General features: G+C 29.6%; 2 protein-coding genes and 4 long non-coding RNA genes across 10 annotated transcripts; 2 read left to right on the forward strand and 4 right to left on the reverse strand.

Annotated features, from left to right (window-relative positions):
• Window positions 1-141: 141 nt before the first annotated feature.
• LOC105735526 (uncharacterized) lies at window positions 142-2,018 on the reverse strand. The gene is made up of 3 exons (XR_001112112.3): window positions 1,543-2,018; window positions 619-763; window positions 142-530 (listed from the first exon to the last, which is right to left on the reverse strand). It is a non-coding gene; the product is annotated as an uncharacterized LOC105735526 (long non-coding RNA).
• On the forward strand, window positions 1,930-23,831 carry tsl (membrane-attack complex domain containing protein torso-like). 5 transcript variants are annotated; one of them, XM_086910855.1, is made up of 4 exons: window positions 1,930-2,184; window positions 2,510-2,675; window positions 20,904-21,567; window positions 22,571-23,831. In XM_086910855.1, exons 3-4 carry the CDS (start codon window positions 20,932-20,934, stop codon window positions 22,964-22,966), a joined length of 1,032 nt encoding a protein of 343 aa, XP_086766981.1. In that variant the 5' UTR covers window positions 1,930-2,184; window positions 2,510-2,675; window positions 20,904-20,931; the 3' UTR covers window positions 22,967-23,831. The 5 variants fall into 5 exon arrangements, with proteins under 5 accessions (XP_086766981.1, XP_086766979.1, XP_012342264.2 ...); XM_086910853.1 differs by lacking the exons at window positions 1,930-2,184; window positions 2,510-2,675 and adding an exon at window positions 14,698-14,834; XM_012486810.3 differs by lacking the exons at window positions 1,930-2,184; window positions 2,510-2,675 and adding an exon at window positions 15,162-15,357.
• LOC147657124 (uncharacterized) lies at window positions 12,168-13,410 on the reverse strand. Its single transcript, XR_015292816.1, has 2 exons — window positions 13,233-13,410; window positions 12,168-12,565 (listed from the first exon to the last, which is right to left on the reverse strand). It is a non-coding gene; the product is annotated as an uncharacterized LOC147657124 (long non-coding RNA).
• On the reverse strand, window positions 14,262-15,194 carry LOC147657125 (uncharacterized). The gene is made up of 2 exons (XR_015292812.1): window positions 14,919-15,194; window positions 14,262-14,751 (listed from the first exon to the last, which is right to left on the reverse strand). It is a non-coding gene; the product is annotated as an uncharacterized LOC147657125 (long non-coding RNA).
• On the forward strand, window positions 17,101-20,390 carry LOC147657126 (uncharacterized). The gene is made up of 2 exons (XR_015292817.1): window positions 17,101-17,323; window positions 19,908-20,390. It is a non-coding gene; the product is annotated as an uncharacterized LOC147657126 (long non-coding RNA).
• On the reverse strand, window positions 23,242-27,054 carry LOC100867201 (tetratricopeptide repeat protein 5). Its single transcript, XM_003693860.4, has 8 exons — window positions 26,577-27,054; window positions 26,017-26,367; window positions 25,707-25,949; window positions 25,590-25,643; window positions 25,323-25,508; window positions 25,009-25,181; window positions 24,771-24,915; window positions 23,242-24,699 (listed from the first exon to the last, which is right to left on the reverse strand). The coding sequence occupies exons 1-8, from the start codon at window positions 26,658-26,660 to the stop codon at window positions 24,580-24,582; spliced, it is 1,356 nt and encodes a 451-aa protein (XP_003693908.1). The 5' UTR covers window positions 26,661-27,054; the 3' UTR covers window positions 23,242-24,579.
• Between the last annotated feature and the right edge of the window lie 19 nt (window positions 27,055-27,073).

A 27,073-nucleotide genomic window follows, 5' to 3' on the forward strand; every position in this document is an offset into this window, starting at 1 on the left:
GAATTATTGGATTGATCAATATCTTTAAACAAATTTAATCTCTATAATAAGAATTCAATAAATAAAATAATAATAATGAAATGAAATAAATCCAATTAAAAATAATGAATTATAATTAAATTTCATAAAAATATATATATATATACTAAATCATTATATGAATATATTTATTACTTATAGAAATAATTAAATTTTACAAAAATATAGAAAATACGAAAGAGTAAAATTATTATTGTATATTAATTAAAAATATAATTTTATTCAATTAAATAATAACGATTTTTAAATTGAACATATAAGTATCAGTAATATTAAAGTAATACTATTATCATAATTACTGTTATGTAAAAATTTCTCTAGGTATTAAGTGGTGGTATCCTTTCTCAAGACAATTTTCTAAATAAACGGCAAACTAGCAATGAGAAGGTGTCTAATAAAAAGATCGTTGATTCCATTTAGAACGAATGAACGTGAGAACGGAAACAAGGGCCGAAGGTGCCACGGTTTAGGCTTCATTGTTATCCAAGAAACTGCGGGAAGAAGAGTTATCGTAAGAAGGAAGCTTACGCGTAATGAGGCAAATCAGATTGGCTGATTACGAAATGTGAGATCGCTTACCATTTCTTGCAACAAACTCGATAAAGTTTCAAAAGTGAAACGATTACCACATTTCTTATTCTCTGTTTTGTCGTATACATATTTACGACGTTTTTATGTCACCTCGATTATCGTGGTAATATTTTTTTAAGTCTATATCGTTATTCTGCAATTCAAAAAACTTTAGAATGTATTTTTCTTCTTATTGTGAGAATAAATTTTTCATATCTAATCAAGCATTGCACATAATCCGATGTGTTGTCCTATAAATTAATCAATTTATCTATTTATAAAAATGAAAATAATAAGAAAAAATTTATTTGAATTGAAATTTATGAACAAATTTAGAAATTTAATAAATTTCTTAATAGAAACTTAATATTTTGTTAAAAAAAATTTATAAAAAGTGAAGTACATATATGTAAATGGATTATATAGATTATATGTAGATACTTACTTTCAAGTATATATTTCTTTCGATATCAAGAAAAACAATTTCATATTTTTGTTAAAAAATTGAAACCACGAATGCGTAATAGGAAATGATCTTATCATGTTCGAGTCTTAGTCATGCATTTCTCATTTAATATCATAAAGATTTCACACATTTTAATATAAAATAATCACTATAATAAAATTGTTCATAAATTATATATAAATTCAAACTTGGAAATTCATCATTTTTGTAAACATAAAAAATCCATTATTTGATTAATATAAATAGCAAATACGATTAAATATTAAATAATTATTTTATTTAATATTATTTTTGAAAAATAAATGATACTTTGTAATTTTATATTTTTGATCACTTATAATAATATTATAAGATTATTACAAGATTTACATTTTTATTTAATTAAAATTTATATGTATAATCTATAATTTTTTTTATATTTTATTTTTTTCTAAAGAAAGCTATAAATAATTCATCTTATTTCTTACTTGCCATCTTTTTCCTATCATTCTCTCTTCCTTCCTCATCTCCATCATAAATCGATTTCAAACATGGATTTTTCAACATTCAGAAAACTTGTTCTTCCCTGTGGTGCAGTGTCCAAAAGACACAAAATGGAAGCGCTTATGCCACCTAAGGATTTGTATGATTCAGACAAGGATCGATCTTGTCAAAAAGAATGAAAAAAGGATACATCTTATCTATCGTTTACCACCCACCGCGAGGTTAGAACCTTCGTGTCCCTCCCCTTCCTGTCACCTCCCACCCTCACTCTACGAACAATATGTACGTGATGCGCGCGCGCGCAATACACACACACGCACTCGTTTATTAGTGCCTTATGAGTGCACGATACACACTCTACACACACGCGCGCGCATTTACCGGCGATCGTTCGCCACAGCAAGTAGATACGAAATAGCGGTCGCAGTCGCGAAGGCTCGCTGCTCACGGTGAGATCGTGGTCTGTCGTGATCGAGAGCAGAACACGGTGTCGATTGTGATCGATCGATCGATCGTTGTCAATAGTGGACGCGGTCGATTCCTATCGAGACAAGGAGAAGGTATACGAGAAACACGCCACACGTGTGAACGTACAGTTTGGATCAGGACATGAAAAAGAATTCTGCGTGAGTTCGAGACATCGTTTCTTATCGATTGATTTGAAGATTCGATTATAGATTGATGATTGCATCTACAACGATCAATCGAACGCGTGTGAAATAAAATACCGCGAAAACTACCGGTGCGATTCTGCGCGGTGACAGCTTGTGATCCGCGTGCAACGAGTCAATATATTAAATTCATTTGTTGTATTAAATCCAAAAATATAAAGAAAGTATTAAGAAATTGAATAAAATTTGATTATTTCATTGAGTGATATTGAATAAATTGAATTGTTGATATGATGTACGATCGTGGTGAGGTTAAGCGGATGTTTGTTATTTGGTACAGGACGGAATAACTTGAAGTGCAGGACGAGTGAGCTCAACGAACAATAATGATTTTATGAGAAAATCTACAAGAAATGCTTATACATTTTGTTGTTGGATCTATGTAGTCGCAATATCGAAAGGATAATTGTGAACAAGAAGAAATGGAGAATTCTTGAAACGTTTAGGTGAGATTTCTAATTTTTTTTTTTTAAGTTTGTTGCATATGTTGCATAATTTTATCGACATACAATTCGATTATAATATTGTAAGAAAATACTTGAGTATTTAATTATTAAAGTAATTAATCATAGATAGAGAGTTATGATATTGTATTTTTATATCTCAATAATTTTTATGTAAATAGTTTTTCAAAGAATAATGCATTTTCTTAAAAAATGTAGGAAAAAAATTCATTATTATTTAAAATTACTGTCGATTCTAAAATATATTCAGAATTCAATTTTTTAAAATTATTTTTGAATTATTTGAAAACTCATTATTTTGAAAATTCAATATAAATGTCTTATTTGAATAGAAAAATGAAAGAAGGGTGAAGACGAATATGCTAATATAAGAATATGATGTTCTACCGTGAGAACGAATGGCTGAATATACACGTGTTGTTTACAATTCATGTTTTCAAATTCGCTATTCAAAACGATATTTTTCTTTGTTAGATGTTTTGTCGTGTACCTATGAATGATCAAAGTAGATAAACAAAATTTATGATGATATTTCATATCTCTTACGTAAATGCAAATATATAGAAGTTTTGAATTACATTTTAAAATCATTTACATATAATTTTATTAAAGTTTTATAAGTTTTAATAGATTTGTTTGTCGATTTTATAATATGGAAGGTATGATTTTATACATAATGGAATGTTAAACAAGAGATTAATTATTATTCAAGATCGAATAATAACGTCATTGGAATTTATCGTTGTTTTTATTTAAAACGAATATTTTTCATCGTAAATGGTAATCATTGATTATCAATAATTTAGCATTTTAACTAAAAATATTATGATGAAAAAATTATTTTAAAAATCAAATATGTAAATATATGCATGTATATATATATGCAAAATACCAATAATATTAAAACAAGTGTATTTATATTTTATCTGTTTAAGTTAGATGTTTTAATAAAATATTCTTATCGCAATTCATCAATATTATTATATAATATTATTAACATATGTTATTATAATTAACTATTTTATTTACTTAATTATAATATTTTCATTTAAGAATTATTTTTCTATTACACAATCTATAATTTCAGTTTAAGTAGAAAGTTGAAAAAAGTATAAAAAAGCTTAAAAAAAATATTGCATTCTTGTAATTTTACAGATATACATAATATTTTAAACTTTCGCCGTATATTCAATATACGTATATATCCGCACTAAATAGCAACTAACATAACACTAACCTATATTCAAGTTACACTTGACCGTAATAATATCAAAAAAGTAAAAATAACTTTCAACAATTCTTTCGTATGTTTTGACTTTATGGAACCGATCTGTTAGCCACTTGGCAAAGTAGGCCTCCCATTCAGGAAGTAGATTTACCATCGAAATCGAGGTGCACGCATATACACGAGCCACACGTGAGGCTACTGTTCGAACATTGCATATCGACTTACCTAACGCGTTATTTAACCTCTCATTGCATTAAACGTTAGGTTATGTTTCACCGAAATCCTATTCGAATTGTTCGTAGTGATCGATGATCGATGCTCGATATTTAATGCTCGAATAGCGGATTTAATAATCGATTGTTACAGAGAATTAATCTGCATTTATATCGAATGTATTTAACCTATGTGCGTTGTCATATTTCAAATAATAACGAAGGAACAATATGAACAATATGATGTCGATCGTGAATGAATGCTTTAATCACATATTTTGTTATTATAAAGGAATAGCGATGAAAAAATGGTAAAAAATTATTATGTATTATATAACAAGTATTAGAAATTTTACAAATATAATAGATTCGAATGCAATGAATGATTCGAATAAATTTTAGAAACAATAAATTCGAATATAGTGAAACTGTATAGTTATTCAAAAGAACGAATCTCAAAGTATTTATAATAGCAATAATTACTAGGCTGAAGAGCCTACTGAAAGTTGGATTGCGGCAATTCAGCCTTGGTCTCGTTGTGCTTAGAGGATTATTAGGCTCATTCGTTAACTCTGTATCTTTGTACAATTTTAAAACGATTTCAATGTCGTGAATATCAATATTTAATCAATGAAACAAACTATAATATTTTCTTTTATAATGTAATATATTCTAATAAATTCTTCTTGCAATTCTGCATTAGTTAATAAAAATTAATGTTTTTTTTTTCAAAATTAATTCAAAATATTAATGTATACATATTTTAGCTCATGATTTTTAAATAATAATAATAATAATAATGAATGTATATATGAATTAGAGGTAAATTATTAATAAATTTGATTGTTGCATGAACGCATATACTTAGCACGTGCAAAAGCAAGGATTTTGATTTATGTATGTAATATACAGATATTCAGATTTATATGAAAGCTGCAATTTAGATTAATAGTTCAACAGGCTGCGAGTAAAATAATCTTACAAGGAGAGATACAAATGGAATGAGCACTTGAACAAAATTAGAGCTTAAAATATAATAAAAAATAAATATAAATAAATCTTATTATAGTTTCAACTGACTTGTTTAGAAAATACGATACTTGAACGGACTTAATATTACGACAATCTAATTAATAGTCAGTTCGGATTTCTGTTGGTTTCTTAATTGAATTTAAAATTTTGCGGTTATACTGCTCTCTCTATTTTACATTTTTTTACATTGCATTATTGACTGCATTATCTCGAAATGAATCTAAATATGAAATAATTCGATTAAATATCGCGGGGATCGTTGATCGAAAGTTGCTTAACGTGTAAACGAATTTCGGAATAGAGGTCAAATTTTTCGAAATCATTCAAGGATAACTTTTGCATTCGTTTTGAAGGTGAATGTAAAATATGAGTCAGGGTCGAATATCTATAAAATAAAATGTTCGCGAAGCATCTTTTTTTTTTTAGTTTACTGAAAGTGAAAAATTAAAAACACGCGCAATTTGAAGAAATATCAAATAAATATGATACCTAATTCTCAAAATATTTTATACAAAATCACGTTAGAAGAGGAGCAAATTCGTTTGGTAATCAATTATCGCGATAAATTTTATTACACTTCTCCATAGCAATTCAACTCGATTAGGAAGGTACACGCGTCATAATAGAAATTATCCCGTACACGTTGCTCAATAGACAGAATATTTAGGACGAGTTAACGATTTCGTTGGTGTATAAAATCGTGTCTGCTATTCTTACGTAAAAAAAAAAAAAAAAAAAAAAAATAGAGGAAAAAATTACAATAGAACAATGAATCAGCGATCTGTGAAACCCTATTTACCAAATTTTTTCTTCTTGACTATGATATCTTCAATTTTCCTAAATAAGATTTTTTTTTTTATCATAGCTCAGTAGTGCGAGACATATACGTGCAAATAAATATATCGCAAATTGCATCAATGTATCCTTAAATCAATCCACAAAAATCATATAACCTCTTCCATTTGCACCACGTGCTGTGTAATAAAACCATAACGAATCTGAAAAAAAAAAAAAAGAAAGAAAGAAAAAGTCACACAGCCCTCTGTATAGTCACCGCTAGCTTATTTAATTACCTTCTGAAACAAAGTATAGTTTGTTATGAGTCAGCGATAACTAATCGCAAGTGAGCACCGGTACGCGGGTTCGTTAGGATCAACAGGTTGCCCCCATCGATCCGTAGATCTCGCGATACGCAATGCTCGCAGGTGTAACACCCTTAAAACGAGAACGAGTGGCCTGTGAAAAAATCGCTATATTCTCTTTCAAACTTTTATCACAGGTATCGCACGCACTTTCACATCTACACGATACGATAATGCAGGCGTATACACGCGATATCGATACACACGGATGTGTAGACATTGCGAGAATATATAGGAAAAGCGAGTCGGAACGATTTACAAGCACGTGGTACGATTGCGGGTGACCGTCCTTATACCACTTACCTAGATTTTCAACCAGGAACAAACGGCTCGGAATAGTAGCGGCGAGAACGACAGGATTTTGCAAGAAAAATACCAGGAACTTGTACTTTCATGCCGAGGTAAATCGACGACCTTACGCACGAGATTGGCCGAGATCGATCGATTTGTTCGTTATCCGTGAAATATCGATACTACTGTCAATGCATTTGTATATCGTATGTCGGAACGGTATTACGATATAAATAGAAATTGGATCGTTTGCCATCTTATTTTTGACATTTATTATTGATAACGGTATGCACGATAGTTTTAACGCATGGGATAATGATTTAAGCGGGGATGTTCATTAAGGAGATCGAGATGTATATAGTATTTGAACTTAATGATATGGATTGGAATAACTCGATGCAAATTGATTCGAGATATTCATACGTATGAACTCTAATTGGTTTTGTATCGGATCGTGGATATTAATTGACGTAATAACGTTAATCAGTTCTGGTTGATGATAATATAAGAACGTGACGTGTTTAGTATTTTATGTTCACACTCCTATCTATAAAAATAATAATATCCATAAAAAGTAATTATTTATGAATCTTTAAAAATGATAAACACGTTTTTCGAGTTATCTTTATGAAAAAATTATTTATAAAATTTTTAAAAATTGAATATTACAAAAAGAAATCTTGATTCTGTATCGTACGTATTATTTCTCTCGAAGAAGAAAGAATTGTTCGTGATACAACGCGACCAAGATTGAGAGGAAATTGTATTGTAGAGAATATTTTTCGCTCGCTCAGCTGTTACGTCGCGGCAAATCAAGTATTAACCGCAAAATTGTTGCCCAACGATGAAAATGACTCGAGGTTAATGTCTCAAACCCATTCACGCCGCTCAAGAAAGCATTGTAATCATTATTTCCTCCGCGCTCAACGATTATCCAGTATTCAGTGAAGCAATGTTTTGGTGAACTCGTTAGAATGTTGAAAATATTATATTACCACGAATATATATTCCTGTTTCAATATTATTATTACTATTATTATTTAAATTTTCTCGATTTACGTTGAATCAATTTTATGATACTTTTTGTAAAAATATAAACTGTTTCCTACAATTATGTGTGTAACAATGTATCCTGAAATAACATGTATTTATATATGCACAGACTATTTTTATAGTACACTATTTGCTCTTAATAAACGGTTTCCTTAACTAATGATTAAATAAATAAAATTAATAGCTTCGTAAAAATTATCCACCACTTGCGTTATTGAAAAAAAAAAAGTATAAATCCTTTTCCATTACTTCAAAGAACCTATTAACCTATATTAGTCATCTGGTTACTTAAATTGCATCCTTATTTTCATCATATATATATATATATTTATTATTTCATAATTAATTAAATCGAGAATGCTAACAATCATCGAGTATTTTTTATTTACATTATTCTCATTGTAGCAAATTTTAACAACTCTCAAGTTTACACAACGTTTCTCGAAGAAGATTGAAATAACCATTGAAAAGACGCGTGTACGAAATCGTTTCCTTCGAAACGTTCGGCTCTGAAAGGCTGTTACAGCCATTGCAAAATCATCTGCCCGTATGTTCTCGATGAAAACGTGACCACCGACGCGATCTTCGCGATTGGCTTCTCATGCGGCACAAGATATTCGCTTCTTTGAACAGAGATATATGGCGCAAGACGATCGTCGATACGCGAGAAATATCGCCGAGTTGATAGCGGAATATCGCAAGCATCTTCGTGCAAATGTCACGAGATATATTGTTGAATAGACAGCGTTGTATTATTCATTCAACCTTGCGGGAACCTTTTTCTTCTTATTCTGAATAATAACCATGGTTGGACACAATGATGTTGCAAAATCGGTAAACGCGTGAAATTGCACGAGAGATTGTAAAAGATGCGGAGGAGGCGAGGCAATGGAGATGCGCTTAAAGCTTGTTCAAGGTCGACGAGGACTTCTTTTTTGGCAGAAATTTTTTTTCTAGATATAAATAGCGCGATGTCTGCGTTTTGACATTGGAATTCTCGAATATGCACTAATTGTTTTTTAGCTTGTGAAGAATACTGATCATTCCTTTTTTTTCTCTGATTTTTGAATGGTGAGATATAAATGTCTCTGTCGAAAAATTAATAAATTTCAAATAATAACTTAATAATTTAATTAATTTTAAATAAATAATGAATATTTATTTATTTATATAAATTTTTTCTTTATTTATTTAGTACTTAAAATTTATTTTTTCTTATATTATTCTTTAGTAAAGTTACGCCGATTTTCCCTAAAGCAATTACTTATAAGGGTGTGTACAAGGAGGGAAAGATTTTTTTCTCCTCGTTGAAAGAGTCAAAACGGTCGAGTGTATGGATGCATGCAATTCGCGGGAACGAGGTGCTCTTATACCGTACGGTTCTAAAGATACACTTAAAATGCCTCTGTAAATGCCAGGTTGATTCCAAAGGATGTAAAAGGAATACGAATATTCTTCTTTTCGCTTGTCATGAAGTAATGACACAGCGGGGAATCATGGGAGAGCAAAATTGCTCCCGTCCATCTTCAAAAATATGGTTGCACTTGTTTCGAGATCGAAATAGATTTAAAAAGACGATTTATTAAGTTCAAAAAGTGAAATATTTAACGCGTATGCTGTCTGAAGTAATTAAGGAATTAAATTCTTCTATATAATTGAAGAAATATTTAATCCAATAAATCGCAAAAATCAAAATAATTTTTCTTGCTAATTGTATTATGTATTTTTTTTTATTTATTTATCTTTTCACAAGAAATCATTCTTTCTCTTGATCGTATCTGTGGTAATTTTTTTATATAAAACATTTCTTTTTTTTTTATCTATTTTTATTCTATTTTTCTCATCAACAAAGTAACATGTGAAACGAGTATATAAGTACATAATATAATATCCATTAGTTTCTAAAAATCTGTAATGCCAATAAATTATGTATCTACTCTCATTATTTAACAATGGCGGTTACTGGATGCGGTTCGATTTATCGCGATGAGACGTACTGCGTGAAGTTGCTAACAAATCACGGATTCATTATCAATCAGTTGTATAAACGGTGCCGCGTTCAATATTGACGTACATGTGTAATTCGTGCAAACGTAGTGTGTCGTAAACACAAATTGTTAGAATGCTAATGGATTATGGTTCGTTGGCTATAGATAACATTTGATATTCATCATATTGATTGTTGCAATGCAGTAATATGGAAGTGCAAATTCGTTTAATATCGCGAAACATTTAACGAATGAGTTAATAACTCGTTTAAATTTGTTCATTTTTACTCGTGATATTTATCCAAAATATACACATATTTGTCTGTTTGTCCATTAATAGTAAGCATAATTCGTATTATACGATGATATAAGGAAAACGAGATTGACGTATAGAAATATAAAAATAAAAGATCTGAATCGATTATAAATACGGAAAAATTTCATAAATAAAATTTATAAAGTTAAGTTTATTAAAAAAAAGAAATATGTAAAACTTTGTATCGATTTAGATCTTTCGATCAAACCGATTTTATAAAATTTAGAAAAAATTTTTATAATTTATCAACGAATCGTAAAATACTTATTTTTAATTATAGAAAAAAATTAAAAATTTTAGAACATCACTTGCGTATTTACTTACTTTCATATGAATGCTTTGATGAGGGCATTCAATGTATTTAATTTTCATCAACAATTTCAATCAATGTATTTTTAATAGGCACGTTTCTGGAACGTTTATGAAAGAAGTAACTAGGTTTAACGCAAATGTCGCAAGCCACAAACATTGAGTATAATTTAATAAGTGAACTGCTCCAGTTATCATTGTAATAGAGAGCAATTAACATGGTCGCGTTCCCGAGTTTGAAACCCGGGCCTCTGTTTATAGACTTGTTTCCCGTCTGTAAAATATCTGTAATTTGTCTTGTCGTCCGATAAAAGGAACATTTACTTTTCAAGACCGCGTTTGCCTCACGATTAATTTACATACGTGCGTCAGTCCAATGGAAAACCTCGGTTCACGAAATCTCTATTTTCTATTCTCTTAATAAAAAGGTTGAAGATTTATTAATTTTGAATTAATTGCATTTCATGCATATAAATTTATCGAATATTATTTTTACTCAATTATATGGAAGTCGGATGAAAAATAGATCGATGTCGTGATGTTGTGTCTATAATTAACATTGGTGAATTACTGATGACCCACGGTTATCGTAATTGTGAAATTTTCGTTGGATAAAGAAATGTATGTTCTTGTGTATAATTCCAGTAAGGAAAAAAAATATATTAAAGTACGACTATTTACCGCAATTAAGATTATTAACGCGTTGCTTAACACGTTTGCTTCGAGTGATTTTTCATCTTAAAAATATAATTAAAATTTAAATTGAATCAGTTGATAATGGGAATTTTATCAAATTTTATTTAACATTCTAGAATCGACAATTTCTAATGAAAATAGTTTTCTTGTCATGTTAAAAAATGTATAAAGAAAAAAAAATTATTGATTATTTAAATCGGGATTAAATTCTGCAATTTTCATTATTGTTTAGTAAATTTTAAAAAATAAATAAATAAATAACTGAAACTAATTAAATGATACGTGTTATGCAATGATATGAATATGCACTCGTATGATTCCGTTTTAAGTATTATATATGTATATTTTTCTTTTCCGACGATTTATATTATATTATTGAATTTTGAATTATTTACCATTATTATTATTATTTATTTTTTTTATAATAAAATGAAAACCAGAAAAAAATCAAATCAAAATCATTTAATATATATAAAAAAAAATTCATAGTTCATCAACAAGTTATGCTTCTTGCATTCAATAACATAAGTTTTATATTAATATATTTTTGCGTAATCTTTGATTATTAATTTATAATAATTTATCTCAATAATGTATAAAATAGATATCGTAATAACTCTTGAAACTCTATAAGAAAGTAGGAAGTAGTAATTTTCTTTTCTTTGTAAGCAAGCATATAAGAAACTGGTTTTAAGTGTATAAAAAAGTTATCTAAAAAAAAAGGGATATTAATTTAATTATTTTTTTTTTTTGTATTGATTCTATGTTTCAATTTAAAATATATATTGATATTTTCTAAAACTTTAATAGTGAACAACAATTCACAGAGGAAATAAAACTGTAAATTCTGCAAATATTTATTAAAAATTTCAATTAACGATACTTCATAAATAATGTTTACTATGCATATTCTTGTAAGTTTTCAATTTCACTTATTGGAAAGTTAATGTTTTATAAATTGAAATAATATTCGATATTTCATCATAACTTGTTTCTACTATATTTTTCAAAAGCTGTTCATAATTTAAATGTATTTTTATATTTTTATAATTAAGAAAATCATTAATCATTTTTTTATTTTTATAAATCGAATTTATAATATGAAAAAATATGTTTATATATATTAAATATATATATATATATGAACGAATAAATAAAATACTGAGTTTAATTCAATGTAGAATCATAAAGGATTAAGAAAAGCCGATTGATTTTGAGATTATATTTATCGATTTATCTGGTTTTATAAATTTTTCAAACATTTACAATCAATCTTCGTATCACCGACAAAAGAAATATTACAAAGATATAATCGAGCAAACAATTAAGTCGACACCACGAGATCGTTCGTTCAATAGAATTAGTGCAACAAGTGTGTAGTGGCAACAAGTGCCATGGTGATTGGAACGGCAACGCTGCTGACTCGCGTTATCTTTTGCTGTCTTGCAACAAACAGTCAGTGACCCATAACAATTAGTTTCGTGGGGGAAAGGACAGACTCTACAATGTAGAGGGGAATGTTGATTAACGGAAGTCGAATAAACTTGCGTGATCCGGTAGGGTAAATCCATCTCGATTTCTTGACCCTCGGTCTTCTCTCTTACACTGTAATTTGTGCACGAACAATGGACACCGAACTTGTTACTTTGATTACAACGATAATTGAAAAGTTTAACGATAACGAAAGTAAATTGTATAAATTTTTCTCCAGGGGAAATTATTTCGAAACACTTAATTTTTGTTCATAATAATATAACAATTTTATCAATAGAAAAAAATCTATTATTGAAAAAGAAACGAGTAAAAATGTACATAATAATATTTATAATCGAAATATTTATGACAATATTAATATATCAAAAACAATAAAAATAAACATATATATATTGATGTATCTATGTATAAAATCTTAATAGGTATTATAAAATCACCGTGCCTATCAACGCGACATCAATCTAACGACATAATAACACAACGATATCATTCAATAACATAATGATACTAACATGATAATGTATGTGATATAATTAATAATATCAGCATATCTGTTGCATATATGTTAAAAAATGAACGATAAAAATATCGTTCCATATACGTATTATTCTCAGTTAATTCGTATATTCAACTCTACTAAAATTCTATGCCAAGCACGAATGCAATTTATTAAATTATCCATTTAACGAATTACTCGTCATTGACCGGATACAAATAAAATTGCTATGAACTTGATTACGAATCTGTAATACAATTTTACATTCGTCAAAAAACTCACATTGTATTCGTATTAAAATCCGATTGAGAATCCTATGAACGAATAGAAAATGATCAATAACGGTATTTGCGAAATTCTGCGTTGTTCCATGTTCGTCACGTTCTCTATATATATCATTTAACGGATGTCAAACGATGAATGTGACTGACGATCGAATAAACATTCGTTTCGAAAGAACGAAGCATACGTGCGCGCGCAACTGGCGCGGCGCGGTGCACGCCGGTAAATGATGGTGTGAACGCGTGCGCGATCATTTATACATTTCAAGCATATTAGTAACGTAGCTGCGTAACCGTTACTCATAGAATAACCGTTGAGAAGAAAATTAATCGCACTCAACTTAGACGACGGGACTGTGGATTCTATTTACGAATTACGTGTCTCCCTTTCTAAATCCGTCATATGATAGCAATGCGGGGAATGAAGAGAACACGTCATTTTCATCTGCACCCGTATTACGAAGGGAAGAGATTGATGTGTTCGGTGGAGTGAAGTGAAACACAGGGCATTGTTTCGTGAGATGGATCAAAGTAGTTTTGAAGAGAACGGAGGTTAGATAATGAGTTAAGAAGTGCGTTCATAATGTCATTGGATGTAATGAATATTAATATATAATTCATAGAATTATAGAAATGAGACAATGAAAATAATTATGATGTCAAAGAATGCTTTAATTTTTATAATAGGTAAGCAACTATTGCAGAGGTTATTTTTAGCTATATATATATATATAAGAAGAAAAGTTTTTTTACGATTTTGAATTTTTAATAGCCTTCAAGATTCAACATGGATGTAAAAACCATAACCTTGAATTTCAAAGAGTTGATATAATTCCAAAAACCGAGAACTTTAAAAGATCCCACGAAATCTTCCATTATTCATGGCTTAACAGCATGAATTACATACAAGTACCCAGAAATATTGAACTCAGTGAATGAAGAATAAAGTCATTTGTATGAGATGCTGCATATCTGAAGTCGTCTACCTTAGTTTCCAGGACTGTCTATGAAAGTTTATTAAAAAATCTTATTTGTTTTTTTAGTTTTTTATTTCTTTTTCATTCATCATGATCTTTATTTATAAAAAAAAAATTATAGGTAATTACACTTTTAACTTAATAATTAATTTACAATTTCTTTAAAAAGAGATTCAATGATTTTAAATTGATCGAACTTTTTAGATCAAATTTAGTTTTAACAATATGTCCTTGTTTTTAATTACATTTCTGTGATTCAAACATATCATTTTAGGAATAATCGGAGAGAATCATGCTGGATACAAAATTGATAGACCAGCAAATAACAGTCACGACATTAAAGTGCACGTGCATCGTGATTCACGAGCGGAATAATTGTAACAATCATTTGTTACACTCCTTTCTTTCTCTTTTTCTAAACCTTATATCTGCTAAGGAACACGACTCATGTCTGTAAGTTTTGAAACTTGCATACGAATTGCAGATTCAGCTAACTCCGATTTTGCCAAATCACGCGAACCAAGTTACCATAGTCATAAATCACTGTAAAACATGGAAAATGGATACGAGAAAGCTGCTAATTAAATGCAACAGATAATTTATATGTTTATGAAATTAGTTCGAAGGTTAGTCTCTTGTCCTTAAAAGACAAAATTTCTATTATTTCTTATTCAATATTAAAATATTATATATTTTTTACGATTACTTACAATATTTAAAATAAATATTATCTAAAATAATTGGATACATTATTACAAATCGGTACTTTTATTGCTTCGATATATATCGTCAGTTTAAAAGACAAATATTTCAGCTGGGCGCATGATACCGTTTCCGGTGTCTAATCCACTGCGCAAAGACCCCTTTCGTGATCCTGACGACCACACGAACATACTACTTAAATAATTCCTCCCCATTAAGTTCTGTGTCACGTACCATCTCGCTTCTTGTACCACCGACAACTGAATCGCAGCGTGCACTCGATTGTTCTTTCAATGGTGTTTTTTATATACCGCGGTTATTCGTCACGTTGTTGTCTCGCGCGTGCACACGATAACATATCGAATTCGTTGTCAACAATTTTCTCTGCGACGATATTATCCCACGAGAATACTTTTTGCATCTTCGACGCATCGTTTCTTCGACAAGGTATGACGATAACATCGTGATTCTCGTAACTCGAGTGATCTTCAGTGCGGTTAGGTGCTTTTTCGAATTAGTGACAGATGCGTGGATCGCAGTTGTTATGACGATTAACTTTAAGGTTGATTTTTAAAGTAATTGCGAAATTGACAGATTTTTTTTTTTCATTTTATCTTATTATCTTATTAAAGAAAAGAAATTCATTTTTGTTATTGATTTTGATAAAAAATTTTGGAATTTAGATAATTTTTTGTTTCGTTGGTGACTATATATATATATATATATATATATATATCTTTTTATTGTACAATACAGTACAATACTTTGGAAATTTAACATTTTCTATAAGTTTCTCAGATGTTAATAGAAAGGGACTTTCAACTTTCTAACTAATCAGCTGATTAACTATACACAACATTGTTTAAATAACTCTTTGAATGCGTAGCCATTGATAAATACGGAAGACGTCTCGTGAAATGAGTGAACTTACAAATTTACAGCTGCATGCATATACTTTCTTATAATTAGTTTTATATAAGTGTTTTTTTTATTGATTTTTATTAACGTCATATGTATTTTGACTTTCTCTTATATAACTTCTCTTGTATAATTTTTCAATGAAACTTGAAACTTTTAAATATTCATATTACACAAATTTTATTCAATTGTCTGCATGAATAATTAAAAAGCACACTTCCTATTTTATATACTATGCTAAATAATTAAAAATCTAAAAAAAGAAAAAATTTATCAACAATAAAAAATCGCTCTTATTTTTTTCTATTAAAACTTTAACTTATGATACGTGTATTCATTATATAACAGGATTCTTCTTATATATATCATACTTGCGAAATTATGAAATTTTCTCAGTAAGAAATTATACATACGTATAAAGTCGTTTATCCGACTGTTATGACTCCCCCGTTCGTTGATCATTCGATGCATAATACACTGTTACACAACAGTTTGTGTGCTTTTACTGCAGCATCGCGAGAATGAACATGCAGAAATATCGATGATATTTACGTTCGTTCAATTTCACGAAACTTTCTACGTTACGCTCAAACGAAAGTATTCGTCGCATAGCACCAATAGTAAATCGAATTTAAACCCTTGTCAGATTTTAACATATTTAGAAAACTTAACATTGTTACGTCTTCATTGGTATTGGGATCGTTTATCATCAAATTGGCAAATTTCTCTTTCTCTATCCTTGAAATTTCAAGGAGAACGCCAATTAGGTTAAACGCTTTGAACAATACATGCGAACTTCACCTGTTTAGGACGTCCGTGAACTTCTAATCGCGGTGACAAGCCACTTTCATACGCTTAACGGAGAATGGCGAAAGTGGAACTTGTTCCACTTCCGTTTTGCTAATTTGGAAGCTTCACCGTCTTCGGCCGGGACGGATGCATGTCGAAGAATACATTGTTTATTCCATTATGCCGTGTATACTGGGTCTTATGTTGAAAGCTGTGTTTATGCTTTGGTAGGCGTTAATTTTATTTAATCGTGCACCGTTGCAAGTAATTGGAATGCTGGCATGCATAGACAATTGCAATAACGGATTTCATTACATTGTATCTGGTAAAGACTAATTAAGTAAAAAGTATATATTTACTTCATTTTAATCGTTAAATTTTTTAAATTCTCTCAATAATATTTAATATCATCTCGGTAATAATAAAAAGTAATAATAAATTGTTATTTCTTTTTTTTTAAATTGCAATTTTTTTTTTTTACAGAAGTTATCTATCTTATATATATATATATATATTAGATGTCAAACAGTTGAAAAGCAGTTCGCATTCATACTTCTTCTTTTCCTTGCTTCGCATTAGAAAGATTAACAATAAGAAGGCAAAGGATGAAGTTACTTTGCCGTCAATTCTGTACAGAGAACTCTTTGTTGCAATCTTATGAATATGTATGGAAACTTTCGTTTGCAACGCTGTAACTGGAATCTGGGTATGTGGAACGATCTTCCTTTCGAGATAAATAGACAAATAACTTCCTATTATGTAAGCGTAGATGTGGGTGTATACAGTTTACTTCTGTGCATATATTGAAAATAGATGCATATAAAATATATATTATACTATAATTTTGTAATAAATATAATATTCATATAATTACAGTAACAAAATTATATAATAAATATGTAGCAACTTCTTTCATACTGATACATTGTATGCTAAAGATAATGGGAAGCTATTTCTTTTGTGAAAATGAATACAATCTATTGATCAAATTATTAATTAATTAAGCCATGTAGTGGCAATTTAAAGGAAATGGAATTCGTAGCAACAGATTGATTGCTTCATATGACTCTACAGTGATTTCATCTTAGTGATTTATTGTATGCAAAAATGTACTGATTGAATCTTTATGCGATGAACATTTAAAATTGATTTATAATTTTTAAAAAAGTTCTTTTTTTTTCTCTTTCTTGAAGAAAGAATTGAAAGCATCGTTTTTATTTTGAATTCTTTGATTGTTCATGTTTTGTGAGAAAAAAAGTATATATTAATTATCAACCAATGTATTTCTCCAGTTGCGAATCAAAGTTGGAGGATATCCAAGAAACAAACTTTGATTGTTACGTGATCGAAAGCGATTAACGACATTATTATGAAACCTTGTTCTTCTTAAAACACTTTTACATTCTCATCATAATATAAAAGAAAAGAATATGTGAAGGTTTGACGACGTAACCTTCGGGAAACTTTTTTAGTGATTCTGTTACGTGTTATTAGATTTTATTATTATTAAATTATAAGATTCTTTCTTACGATAAGCTTATATTTTTTTTTAATTTGGAAAAAATACAGAATAAAATATAGGATACATAATTTTCAATCAAGAAATACAATAACTAAATTAAAAATGATTTACATCAGTAGATTTAGATCTATTTAATGATATTAATTAACATTACAAGATACAAATCCATTTTAAAATTAAACTTTTAGCTTTATTCTCAAATATAATTTATATTCTTATCGCTGCATTAATTAGATCAAAAATGAGTTAGCTATTAAAATTAATTATCTTTGCAATTATCATGCTAGAAATAATAAAAATAACATCCATTTCCAAGCTTAACATTTTAATATTTTTTTTCCTATTGCAAGTATATCACCTTTGACATTATTCCGACCATAGCGGATGTTTATCACGTGAATGGTGGTAAACATTTAGATATTCATACAGGAATATCTGTATATCTATCCTATTATTTTATGTATCACCTCTGACTTAAGTTAACACTTTATCTATCAGAATGTACCTATTAACGGATTTTTTTTTTTTCTTTTAGGTACCAACTCTTATTGACATGTCTATTAATGCTCTTATTCCTTATTAATTGCCTCTTCGATTCGATTAACGAGTCGATCGTTACTGAATGGTAACCTCAATCATGAGCGATAGATAAACCATAAATAAAATAAAATTCTTTCGATTAAAACGAGTACAAACACGTCGTGATCAGTGTCTTTCATAAGTAAAGTACCTATTTCTTATCCGACGTGAGAAAGAACAATGGTGAACAGTTAATATTATATCTCGCTCGGTTATCAACACGGAAGTAAACCGTTCGGTGCTTTTCATTGTCAAACGCACTTCACGAGTAATATACCGTTAACGCAGAATAGCGCATAAATCGCAGTCGTCGTGCATAACGATCAATCGTGTCGCGTGGACATTTATCAAGATGCACGGACTCGCGTGCACGCGGCCAACCGAGACCGAACGAGCGACCGTTTCTTCTAGATCCTCCTGAATCCATGAGAAAACGCGGAAAAGAAAAAAGAAATGCTCGAAGAAGGATTGAGCCAAGGATGGATTAGTCACGCAATACGAGCGCGAACGCATATATAATATGCGTGCATGGGAATTCGTAAATTTGTTAGCAGATTTTCAAGCCTTCAAATTGTTTGTGACGAATGAATACATATTTGTTGAGCGTCCACAGTACATTGGAGTTTATGGATATTGTCGTTTCGGATAATTGTATCTTATTGCCTAGTAATTTGTGTTGCCTTGTCTTTGAGAAAGATGAAGAAAATAGATAGTTTTCTAAATTGATAAAAATATAAGCAGATATGTTAAATGTTCCTCGATTATTTATTTAGACAGTAAAGAAATATTGAGAACATTTAATGGACGTGATGGATGTTTTAAAAATATCTTTCAAATCTCTTTCGTGTTCTCTTCATCGTTGCAAGTATAATTTTTTTCAGACAATTCATCAGACAAAATAATTAGAAATGATAAATAGTAGTTTTTTTTAATAAAGTTATCCTTAACACATATTCAATGTTTTTTTATAAAATATTCTTCTTTATCATTCGAACATTATGCATTTCGTTTACTCGTTTCAAAATTATTTGAAATTGACAGCTTTCTATTTATTTATTGACACATATTTTTACAATTTTAATATCGCATTTATCGCGAATTAAACATTTATGAAGCCTTAGGATTCACACAACGAATACTGTTACTAAAATTTTAGATAAAAAGTCATAAATTTCTCTCTATGTTTCAGCACATTTCTATCCACGTATGAATTTCTAAAAAAGTTAAAATACTAATATTCCTTGGAAAACTTGGCAAACATTAATTATTATAGCACTCGCATTGGTGCCTATCTCCATCGACTGGCTCCTAAACGTTCGTAAACCACTCGTCCAGCCAGTGGTGGCTTGCTTGCATGCTGGAGAACCGCGTTAGAGGAAGGTGTTCGCCCGGTGGTCAGGTGGGGATGAAGGCCGCAGTACTGCTTCTGCAAACGCCTCGACGATGTGCACCTAGACCTACAAAACAAGATAACTCGCGGCGATTTACCGGCGACTCGTTGCGTTGCACTCGCGGATCCGAGACGTCGATAGAGCGCCACGAGCGCGAGACGCGTGTTTTTATACGTAAATGTATAGATTTATTTTTGTGAAAAAAATCCAAGTTTATGTTGTAACCGATTCCATACGATAATAATATAATTAGGCACAGGATTATGAGATTAATTTTGTAATTTTGCTTGTTTTGATTTTAATTGATCGTGGCCAGGCTGTGAATGAAACTGTCGATGGTGTGATTATAAAGATGTGAGAAAATTCGTGTCATCTTTCACGTTTCAAGAATCAATAAGATCCGTAGGATTCGATATTTTTCCATAATTTTTACCTAGATTTTTTTTTTTTTTTTTCTCTTTATCCTAACTCGAAGAATGTAAAAAGATAATTTAAAAAAAATCATTTTACACTTATTGAATAGAGAGATTTCCTAATCGATAAACACTTAAATATATCAGAAACTTTATTATTAGCAGATTCGTCGATCTCGCCAAACCTGTTTTTTTTTATTTATTATAAAACTATCAATTTCACACACGATTCTTTCTCCTATAGCAAATCAAATTATAAAAAGGTGAAAATTCCCGATCGTTATTCACCCTTTGCATCTCCATTCTCACTTCTTCCATTCCACCTCGTTCAATATTCATTCTGAATGCAATCTTCTTCGTCTCCCCTCCCCCCTGTTCCAGGTGGTTTCGCCGCAGGCAGCCGCGAGAGATGTGGTCGCACACGCGATTCTTGCTCCTGGCGTGGACGATCGCGTTGTTAACCGGGATACGGTTCAGCAACGGGTCCCAGAGGCCGCGTCTCGGCGGCGCCGTGAACATCTTCAGCCGTTACGGCTATCTCAGCATCAGCATGAGAGTGGTGCCAAGGAACGACACCGAGACATGGATCTTCCGTGAACCGACATTAGACGTTTTCAGGAATCCTGTCCCCATGATGACCAGGCAACGGCAACAGACCGCTGTGTTCGACGGAGACTTCCATATGGAGTTTTGCGACAATGTTCGCCAACTTCTGCAAGCATACTTCCGGGACTTCACGTTCGAACGGCTGGAAAGGCCGTGGCGAGCGTTCAGCGCCAGCTGGTCCAAGGCGGCCATTGCTCGCCATTTAGGCATCAACTCGTCCTTCATCACAGGCGATCATTGTTACGTGTTGGTACGCGTTGCCAGATTCCGTGAGAATCAGAAATTGGCTGGTACCGCGGAAACGATGATCCTGGACGAGGCGGTTCTTCGGGAAACGGAGAACGTCACGGTCGGTGATACGGCGAGTGTGGTGCGATTTATCAAACATTTTGGATCGCATTATATCGCCGCTTACGTCACTGGAAACTCTTTGTATCAGGTAAGGATTAGAATTAATCTGTCTGTCCAACTAGGATTCTGATGAATTCGATCGAGTATATATTTGAAATATATATATATATATATACATGAATATTTGAATATTTACTTTACCGTGCTGTACGAGTGTTCGAATAGATGTTTAATTATTCATATTGTTTTTAAAATGCTTGCGCAAGAGGAAAGATTTTATTGCATAAAATTTATTACTTCAAGATTTATTTCCGAGAATCTCTGCCTAGAAATCATTAAATCAAACGTTGCAAAACATCATCAAAGAAATTTTCTCTTAATAACTAATTGTTTTTCTTATTACAATCAAAATTACACTCTGAAACTATGATTTAAATACGGGCGAGCGGTGTTCTTGTATCTATATTTTATATAAACCTTAAAGGCCACTCCAAAGATTTGTAAGTAGAATAATGATACTGAAAATAATAGAAAAATGATACATTGATTAAATTAACGACTAATTAAGAAAAACTTATTAAAATAAAAAAAGATGCTGATAGATATCTAGTTAATTATACAAATATATATAAATCTCACAATGTTATTAAATACAAATTTTGTACAGGATATAGTTGAAAATATGTTAAAAAATAGATAGAAAAAATTATTCTTTAAAATTTAAATCAAAAATATAGAATATCTAATATCTTTATCTATGTTCTAAAAAAAGTTGATTTTGTATATGCTTGTGTGGATAATACCATTCATTTATATCTATTTATATATGATAATTTTTCTATGCATATTATCTTTAATAACTATTCGCTGTTTAATATTCTATGAAAGACGCATAAAATTTTTTATAAGATAAACATGTCCTTGAAATATCAGTGTACAATTTTCTTTTTTTTTTTTTTTTTTTTTTAATACAAAATAACTTTCTCTTCTTTTAAAGCATGTATCCTTCGAGACAATTTTACGATCGTGTATTTTAAATAAAAAAATATTCGTTTGTATGTATCTGTGTTTATATAATGTATCCGTTTCAGGTGTTCGTGTATACACAACAAGCGTATCTACGTATCAAAGAACGATTGAAGACCCGTGGCGTAGCAGATCTATCGAATATCGAATTGAACAACTACTTTTCACCGTGGTACGCGGAACACATGGGTTCCATACAGGCAGCGAGCGGAAATCGCACCGTCGAGTCATGGGCGGTGGAACGGCTTCGAAACCAATATTACATTTTCTCATACGCCAGTTTGCTGAAATTACATGGTGATGCGATGTTGCTGAAGCAACTGGATAGTTTGTTGGGTAACGAGGCATTACTGCAACTACAGCTAAAGACACTGGCACCCATTTTTAAAGATCCTCAACGACGCGAATGGTTCCTTGAGGTTATTGATAATTACTTTAAGTTATGGGAGGTGAATATGTGAAGTAAAAAAATACGTCCTGAAAGGAGAAAATTGGTACACCTCCGTCATATTTACGTAAAATTACGTACCGAATCGTATTTGAACGTGGCGGACCATGATACACATATACGTATATTAGAAGAAAAAGATCGATGACTTCGACATGGAAAGATCATTTGATTGTCATAGAACGATTAGTGTTCGAACAGTCGTTAGTCACGGTCTGCTGAATGTTCACTATTGTTTCTCCGTCAAACGGACGTTAGAATTTAATAGAGAAACGCCCAACTACTATATTGTTATTAAATAAGTATTTATTAATATAATCGACGATAGAAAACATTTTTATACAAACGTTTTAAATATATATATATCATATAATATATATATGATATATATATATACATCACAAGCAATTTTCATAAAAATGACTGAAAAAAAACGCGATATCCTGTTCCTATGTTTGTCGGTTTATTTTTGATATTGTTTTAATAATATCTGTTGCATTTTCGTTTAAGCTCTTCAGAAATATAGCGACAAATATAGAAATAGGATTCGTGGTTTTTTTCTTTTTTCTCGCTAATTTTCTTCTCGAGTGTGATCGAACTTCGATAAATCAATCTCAATATTTTTGAAAATAAATCTACATATTATATATTTTACAATATATTTTATCCTTACAAACATATGGACGTTATTTTTGCAGAGTTAAAATAAATTTATGTGAGTATTATTGAGTATAAAAGAACGGTTAGTTTTTGTTTTGTACGAATAAGAAAAAAGTTATATTATTGGCACGGTAAAACGATCGATGGAGTAAAATTTATAGGAAAAATCAGTTTATTTTATTTTTTTAAATATTAAAGGACTATATCTCTTACGCTAACTTATTTTTTCACTTTCCTTGTTATCATGAAATCATAACAATTAACATACTAAAAATACGAAACAAATTCAAAAAAAAAAAAAAAAAAAACTTCAAAATCAAGAAAACATTCAAATATATAATAATTTTTTAAATGAAAATTATTTGAAAATTAAGAAATACACGCAGATACATTATAAGAATCGATATTTTTATATGAAATCCGATTATATTATATTATATATAAAACATTCTGTAACTTTTAAATCAACTAAAGAAACTTGAAGAATGCATACTTATTAATTTTTATAAAATTTTAATACATCATATATAAAAATTTTTATTGCTTATCATGTAACACTCAAAAGTGCTTTTACAATATTCTACAAGATAGAATTATTTAAATGAATTTATTTTTTATTATATATATAAAATTTCATAAAAATCCATTTGAATTCTTCAAGCTTCTCTATAAATCAATATATCGGAAATAAATTGAAAACATTTAAAATGTTTAGAACTTTCATCACTTCAAATTTACATATTTTCTATGGAAACGCGCAACAATTGTAAATAGATCAACCTATCTTCAGAAATATTGACTGTGGTAAGATTATTCAATTCTGTTAATGTATAATTATTACTTAGATTCAAAATTTAAATATCACATTGTCTATCCATTGATATTAATTTAAATTTGAGATGAAAAAAAAAAATCTTATTACTAATTACGTTTTACTAATTCAGAATGAATTTTTGTACATAAACCTTAATCGGTTTTTTTAAAGGTATGCAATTTTGCAGATGCTTCTTGTTCCCTACCTAATTTTCTTCCATTAACAACTAATATAATCGGAGTTTCGACGCGTATAGATTTGAAGTCAAAATCCTGAAAAAAAAACATACTTATATAATCATTAATTTTAGAACAAATATATATAACATTAAAATAATATTAACATTATTAAGATAAGAAAACTTTTGATGAATCACGAACGGTTCGGGTATAGCAACAGAATCTCCTACAGTAACACCACGACCTTTAGCAAGATTGTATACTGTTACAGCAATACATGTTTTCTCTTCATCAACAAGGCAAAAAGCGCTAAAATTCGACATGTATTTGTGAATCTTATTAATAAATTTCTTATTTGTTTAATTTTACATTAATATTGTTTAATATACAAAATTTACTTACAAAGGTACACAATCAGTGTCTTGTATCCAACATACTACTTTTCCAAATATAACTTTCTCTGGATTTAATCCTAAGACTAAATCTTTCAATAATATTAAATCTAATTTTACAGTCTTCTGGCCGGATGTGAAAGAGCCACCTTTGTATGGTCCCAAATGTTTAACATCCAATGCCTACATTTAATCAGAAACCTATAAATATGTATAGGTACCAGCATCATGTATTAAGTTTATAAAATAGTATAAAGTGAATCATCTTGAAATTACATTCCCATAAATAGAAAAAAAAGTATTGTCCAAAAAAAATTTAAATACCCTTATCATTTGATATAATCTCTTCGGTTTTACTCTCCCACTATTGTTTACTGAATTTTGTACATCTTTTAAATATTGTAGTAATTCATCTCTTTTATTACGTGGTGTTTCCCACAATGGATCTAATAGCATTGCCCTTTCAAAAGACTTTAATGCTAAACTATATTCTTCTTGATATTTTAAGGCCTAATGTATATTTTATTTAATTACATCAGGAATTAGGAATTAAAATTCATAAATTGTATTGAAAAAAAATAAAATGCTTACCACTGCCTTATTATGAAATAAATCAGGATTACTTCCTGCTACAATATCTTTTTCCTATAAACAATTTAAATGTTTATTACTAATTAACAATGAAAATTATTATAATATAAGACTTACTGCTTGTGCATAAGCTGACATGCAAAGTCGTAAAATTGCAGGATTTTGTGCTACTGTAAAAAAGGAAGACAAATAAGCATTTCCTAATATTGCCCAAGAAATTCCATCTGTTGTATCAAGGCTAACTGCTTCTTTAGCATGTTCTACACCTTTCTGTATATTTTGCATTCGTTGTTCAACATTAAGAACTGGTTCTTGCCTGAATACCATTGATAAATTTCTTAAGGATACTTTATTCTTACCCTATAATTTTTATTATATAATTATAAAAAATAGTAAGATATATAATAATTAGAAAAAAGGATCTTACATGGCGTAAAGCTCCAACAAAACAATTTTTTGCTTGTTGAATGTCATCATTTTTCCAATAACATTCTCCTAATTCATTCCATGCTTCTACTAAATTAGGTTCTAATTTCACTGCTTTTGTTAATAATTCTTCTGCTTGAGGTATAAAACGTTCTGTAACATTTAAGGCTTTTCCTTTTAGATAATAATATTTTGCTCTTGATCCATCAATTTCATACCCTTTACATTCATCAAATTTATTTAAAGTATCTTTCATCTCTTTTTCTAAATCATTATTCTTTTTAATAGCTTCTTCAATAGAATGATTTTCAAAATAGTGATCTCGAAAAAAATATAATGCATTAACTTTTTCCTAAAATAAACAGATAAAATAAATTTTATATAAATAGAAAATAAAAATAAAAGTAAATTTACAAATGAAATTATATTTTTCTGTATATATTAAAACTTATTGTTAAATAACAAGGAAATAAAGGAAGAAGGTAATTCACAATAATTCTCTATATCAATAAAAAAAGATATATAATTTTCTAAATTCTATTATTAAAACGGTATAAATACCGTCAATGCTACAATAGGATCTTCTTTAACAATATTTGCAGATTTTGCTCCTGCAACCACTTTATCATCTATAATTGCAGACATTTTTTTTTTTAAATACTTTTATAAGCAACTTATCACAATAAATTCATTATGCGTCAGATATAGATGATATTTTTAGTTCTATACATAATTTATAATTATATACATGCAAATTAACGTTTAAACAATGAAGTATAATCTATCATTCGAGAACTGTCAAAATGTTAATGTTTGCAGAATAATCGAAGAGGTTATGTGATAATTTTAATGCTAACTAGTATATATAAAGTACTATTCACAATAATGTTAAACGCAATCAATATTAAGTAATTTATATATTTTCAAAGAAAATAAAAATATTATTGCTTCGATTCTACAATTTTTCAATAATAATCATAATGAAAATAATTAAAATAATTGTTTTTAATTTATGACTTTTCATATGTTTATGGTAAGCTTCGTTCGCATGATTATTA

The sequence above is a fragment of the Apis florea genome, unplaced genomic scaffold, assembly GCF_048593485.1.
Source record: "Apis florea isolate Af1SG1 unplaced genomic scaffold, ASM4859348v1 contig_3203_pilon, whole genome shotgun sequence".
NCBI classification, from domain to species: domain Eukaryota; kingdom Metazoa; phylum Arthropoda; class Insecta; order Hymenoptera; family Apidae; genus Apis; species Apis florea.